Raw genomic sequence first — 5,810 nt, forward strand, 5'->3', positions numbered from 1 at the left:
TGAGATATCCCAGACTGTGATAATCTAAATAAATAAATATACTTTACTTTTCAACATTTTGTTTTTATAATTTGGACCATTTATCCATCAGTCCATTGAATTTGAGCTGCCGGACATCCGAATTTTCCTTTCACTATCTTCCATTCTATTTACCGTAATAACCAGCTTTAGAAACGCCTACTACATTTCCCATCATGCTTTGCGCCCAGCCACTGCGCAGACGCACAACACAACAGACCGCTTCTTGACGTTAGCTGTAAAATTCAACATCAGCTCCGGATAAAAGAGTTAAAACTTCTCAGTTTGGTCGCCACAATGAAAGATGTTAGCGGGTACCTCAAACAGCAGCAGAGCAGCAGCTCCACGCCGGAGATGGCGAAGGAGTGGCACACGCTGGAGGATTTGTACAACAAAAGGTAAAAAATAAGGAAAGTCAGCTAAGCTAATGCTAGCCGCCGTTAGCTCGCCCATTCATTGTAAACGGCCGCTGAGTCATGCAGCGTTAGCTCGGGCTCGGCTAATGTTAGCGAGCTGCTCATGGAAGATCAGAGCGCAAACTTTGCCTCTAACTTCTTATTTTAAACACCTAAATCAATAATGTAAATGTTGTTAAATGGGATTGAGCCCTGAAACCATCAGCGGAGGTTTAGATAAATGAAAATTAAGTTTATTTTTAGCTGTTAGCTAGCATCGATGCTAAAGTGCACCATGAAAATACAACAAACCTGATTTAATTTGTTGCTGTTGGTCAGCGGTGAAATGTAGTTCACTCAGTATACTCGCTCATGCTTACTCCAGTGTCAGTTTTGAGTAGACTCCTTGTATTTTACTGTAATGTAGTGCAATGTTGTAACGTTACTTCTATACCACCTGATCTCAGAGGTGAATATTGTACGTGTTAACCCTCTGAAACCCGAGCTGATGGGTTTGATTTCTTTTGAAAACGTCGGTGGAAAAGGCAATGAGCAACTTGGCAGTAAATGTCCCACAAACTGCAAAAAATGGTAAAGGCTGACAAAAAAATACATGAAGGTTACTGAGGAAAAAGGGAAAATAAAATAATGTTAAAAAAAACATGTATTTTTAAATTTAAATGTTGTATCTTTTTCTGCACCATTTTCAGGTCATTTTCTTGTTTGTTTGTTTTTTAACCTTTTTGTTGTTGTGTATTTTCAAACAACTTTCTCATTCTCGTAGGTTTTATTTAAAAAACACATTTATTAAATTTATTTTGCTGGTTTTCTAGTTGGACCAAACAAGTATTTCTAAAATGTCAGGTTGGACACAAGGCTAGTAATTATGGGAAAAAATCAAGTATTACAATATTTTTGACTGAATACCTCAATATTGACATTGCAATGAAATTGTTGGGTTGAATATTAGTGCTTTGATATTTGAGAAAATGAGATTTTTGATAAATGATCATCAGTAATGCGGAGATAATGATTTGATCTGTGAACGGAAAGATAAATTGTTCTTTTTTTTTCTTTTTTTTCTTTTTTTCTTTTACTGAAGCTTAATAAAATCTTTTAAAATCCTCTCAGATCAGCTGGAAAACACAAAGTTACTAAACTGAAAACGGTTTTTCCTTTTCTGTGAGAATATACTGCAGATCAAACTGATCACTGTTTTTTTTTGGGGCAGACTGTGGCACCAGTTGACTCTCAGACTGACAGACTTTGTTAAGGACCCTTGCTTTAAAACAGGAGATGGCCTCATACAGGTAAATACAGCACAGTCACACATGTACTTCTGCCACAACAGATGAGTGAGGACTCAAAGAGTTAATGATTGTACAAATAGTTTTGTGTCTGTTTTATGTCCAGATTCGGTCGTTGGCCACTGTGGAGATTTTGTTTCCAAACAGATAAACGTTGAACATTTGTGGTCTAACAGCATCTCTGTTTTTCTTCTTAAAGCTTTATGACAACTTCCTCAGTGACTTCGAACACAGGTGAGACAACAGTTAACCCCTCAGACACTCGTCTAACCTGTAGCATATTTTCTGCTCGTTTCAACGCTCATCCAACACTTATTCTCCTCCTCAGAATCAACCCGCTGTCCCTCATGGAGATTATACTGTACGTCGCCCGACAGATGAAAGGTAAAAAAACACGACGCAGCAGAAAATATTTCTCAGAACGCACTTTCACGTGTTTTAGTACCAACAAAAATGCTTTTGTTTCCAGACCCTAAAGATGCCATCACTTTTCTCGAGAAGACCAAGGAAAAGGTAAACTGAGCAAAACACGTCAGTGTTTGAAATATTCATTCAGCGGTAATTTGATTCGGTAAACCCAAACCAAAGACGATGCAGTGTAATAAAGCAGCACTGCAGTCAGTTATGGGTTATAATGTTTACTTTAAATTAAAGCTCTTATACCTAAAACAACAAAGCTCTAAAGTAAAGTTCATTAAACTGATACAAATGTAATTTTTAAATTTAATTTAAATTGTATGTATATATTTTTTTCCATTACTTTATTGTTGTTTATTTTATAATATATTTTATTTATTAGTTAATTTATTTATATGGTTTTAATTCAATTCTCATTAAATTTCAGTATTTTTTTTAATTGTTTAATTCAAGTTAATAAATTAAAATAATAATTACCGAAGCTGTATGTTAGCTGAATAAAAACGTCAGCACCACAGACTACATCCAAAAATGATTGCACAGTTGAATCATCACAAACTGAACATTGAAACTTTCACAGAGGAGGGTTTTTTGCCGGCCTTTTGTATGGGACTGTTTTAGTTTTAGGTGTACCTGATAAACGGGCCGCTGAGCTTTAATTTTAGATTTCATAAACTTTAACATATTTTTTTCTGCTTCAGGTGAAAAGCAGCGATGAAGCCGTCATTCTCTGCAAGACGTCTATCGGCAGCCTTAAACTGGAGATCAACGATCTTCCCGCCACAAAGGTAAAAAAACTCCTTTTGTCCCGCCGCTGATGCAAAGCGCGCCTCATGTAAAACCTCACGGCTCATTTTCCAACCTCAAGCTGCTGGTGATGTTCACACGTGATGCAGCACCAACACCTGCCAAACGAAGCGCACGCAGGTGTGTTTTCCTGGTTTCTCACTGAAATCACTTGTTGTCAAATGTTGCAGCAAACAGCAACGAAACAAACAGGACAGAGTTTAATCTGCACGTCCTTTTTCTCTTCTGACCAGACATCTTTCAGAAATATCAGCTGTGATTTATTCCTCCGTTTTTATTTACTGAAGAAAACATGCCGACTTGGCAGAGCGGCAACTCAAAAACAGGACGGCAGCCAAACATTTAACCCTTTGAACCCGACTGATGCTCTGTGTGTAAAATATCTGTAAAAGTTTTATCTTCAGCGATAAATCACGACTCTGTTAAGAAGTAATATAAGCAGATATCCTCCGAACCTTAAATCCTGGCTCCGGATCATCATTTTTTCTGCTTGATTTTGTCTTTATGTCTTTTGTGAAGCAGGTGCATGTCATGTCTTTGTTGTGAAGCACATTTCTTGTATGAAAGGTGCCATACAAATAAAGATATTATTATTGTAGTTTTAATGCTTATTTTACACAATTTAAAGTAGAAGAAATATGATCCACACTGAGCTCTTATTTTTACTTTGTCTCTTCACCTCCAGAAAATCATTGAGGAAGTTGAGGAAATGTTGAATAACTTACCGGGGGTGACGTCAGTCCACGGCCGGTTTTATGACCTCTCCAGCAAATATTATCGCATCATCGGGAACCACGCCTCCTACTACAAGGACGCCCTGCGCTACCTCGGCTGTGTGGACATCAAGGACCTCCCAGGTGAGCAGAGACGTGACTCCAGCCTGATGGAGCACGGAGTAAATAAACGTTCACATCAGTCTGAATGATTTGACGTTTTCTCCGCAGAGACGGAGAAGCAGGAGCGGGCGTTCACGCTGGGATTAGCCGGACTTTTGGGAGAAGGAGTTTACAACTTTGGAGAGCTGGTGAGGTTTAACGCATGTCGTTAAATGATCAGCTCGGGTGTTTTTACCTGCAGCTTGCTGACGCCTGCCGTCGTGTCTCTGCAGCTGATGCATCCTGTGCTGGAGTCCCTGAGGAACACGGACAAACAGTGGCTCATCGATACGCTTTACGCCTTCAACGGAGGAAACGTGGAGAAATTCCAGGGCTTCAAGTCTGCGTGGGGACAACAGGTGAGTCACGTTCATATGACAGAGCTGACTGAGCGTGTGGAGACAAAAAAGATCATGTGAGGCCGAGTCTGCAAACCTGATTTCCTCCCGCCTGTTTCCAGCCCGACCTCGCAGCACATGAAGCCAAACTGATGCAGAAGATCCAGCTGCTCTGCGTGATGGAGGTGAGACCAAAAACACAAACTCAGATTACATCCACGCTGATACATTTTCATTTTTCTACGTTTACGCCCGGCGTCCACACGCCCCAATCAGAGAGTTCTGGAAATGCTGCTCTCCCTGTTTTAGTTTGAAAACGTCGGGTTTTCGAGGCTGTTATCATGGCGTGAAAGTTTTGTTGAGGTTCGGTGATTAGTGGTTGACAGATTGCCGATAAAATTAATTGAAAAGTGCAAAAAAAAAGCCTCAGCATGGGAGGAAATTTTACTACGTAAAACCTCAGGTTCTCAGGTTTCACTTGACTTAAAAAAAAATTCCTGGGAACGTGCTGTATATGATGCTGACAGTTTAAGTTTTGATTGAATATTTGCTAAAGGCATTTAAACTAACTTTTGTGTTGGCGTTTGTTATAAACCAAATTCTGAATATTGAGGGAGATTTAAATTTTTTCATGTAATTGCATATCGGTTCATATTGGTTATCGGCCTCCTGAATTACTAATAATTGGTATCTGTATCGGCCCTGAAAAACCAACATCAGTCGACCCCAGTTATTATACTCACCCGGCATGTTGTATAGTTTAAAATGTGCTTGTTTGCTACAGATAATAGATGCAACTAAACGTTAATGATAGATACTAGAAACAAAAAAAACAAACAAACAAATATATACATTTTTACCGTCAACTGTTGAAACGGTGCTTTGCTTTGACTATTTTTGCTGCCCTGAAACTTGACAATTCGGCAATTCGAGTATCATCGAAATTTTCTAATTTTTAAATATAATTTTATTTATGTATCATATATTTATATAAAATCTTATATATATCCTTTTCTGAGTCCTGCAGGGTCACTCTCTGGTCAGACTGGGAAATAACAGCTTCTCAAATATATAACAACTAACCAAACCTTGACGCAGATGATGTCACCGCGAAGGTTAAAAAACAAAAATATTAAATCCCATAATATGTCTCCTTTCTCTTCCAGATGACTTTCACTCGTCCTGCGAACCACAGACAGCTCACCTTCACTGAGATCGCTCAGAGCGCTAAAATCCCCGTTAATGAGGTCAGTGAGAAGACTCGCCCATTAGATCAGCTCATCCAGAAACGTCAATAAAACCTTTCTGACACTGATGAGCATCAACGACTCTAATTCTCAGTTTTAACTCGACATTTAACTTTTAGCTACGGCTGCACAGAAAAGATCCTCCTGTGGTTTCTGCTTGTTTTGTCAAAAATGAAAATGACTTACCCGTGTGGTGCAGGTGGAGCTGCTGGTGATGAAGGCGCTGTCTGTGGGCCTGATCAAAGGGAACATTGATGAGGTGGACCAGAAGGTGCAGATGACCTGGGTGCAACCCCGAGTCCTGGACCTGCAGCAGGTCAGTCCTCCCCCTGCCCCGAATCCTTTTCAAGAGGAAAAAAGACTTATTATTTTTACAGCGGTTCAAATGATTTTTTCTTTGTTAATG

At 39.3% G+C, this 5,810-nt stretch overlaps 1 protein-coding gene across 1 annotated transcript; it reads left to right on the forward strand.

The window, feature by feature from the left end:
* Positions 1 to 221: 221 nt before the first annotated feature.
* On the forward strand, positions 222 to 5,774 carry psmd13 (proteasome 26S subunit, non-ATPase 13; the record flags this gene model as incomplete). Its single annotated transcript, XM_042481594.1, has 12 exons — positions 222 to 416; positions 1,645 to 1,723; positions 1,920 to 1,954; positions 2,049 to 2,104; positions 2,190 to 2,233; positions 2,839 to 2,925; positions 3,630 to 3,801; positions 3,889 to 3,968; positions 4,053 to 4,178; positions 4,280 to 4,342; positions 5,324 to 5,404; positions 5,604 to 5,774. Coding segments are annotated over exons 1-12 (1,095 nt in total), but the record flags the coding sequence as incomplete, so codon positions are not given.
* Positions 5,775 to 5,810: the final 36 nt, after the last annotated feature.

This window comes from Plectropomus leopardus, unplaced genomic scaffold, assembly GCF_008729295.1.
Source record: "Plectropomus leopardus isolate mb unplaced genomic scaffold, YSFRI_Pleo_2.0 unplaced_scaffold29181, whole genome shotgun sequence".
NCBI classification, from domain to species: Eukaryota; Metazoa; Chordata; class Actinopteri; order Perciformes; family Serranidae; genus Plectropomus; species Plectropomus leopardus.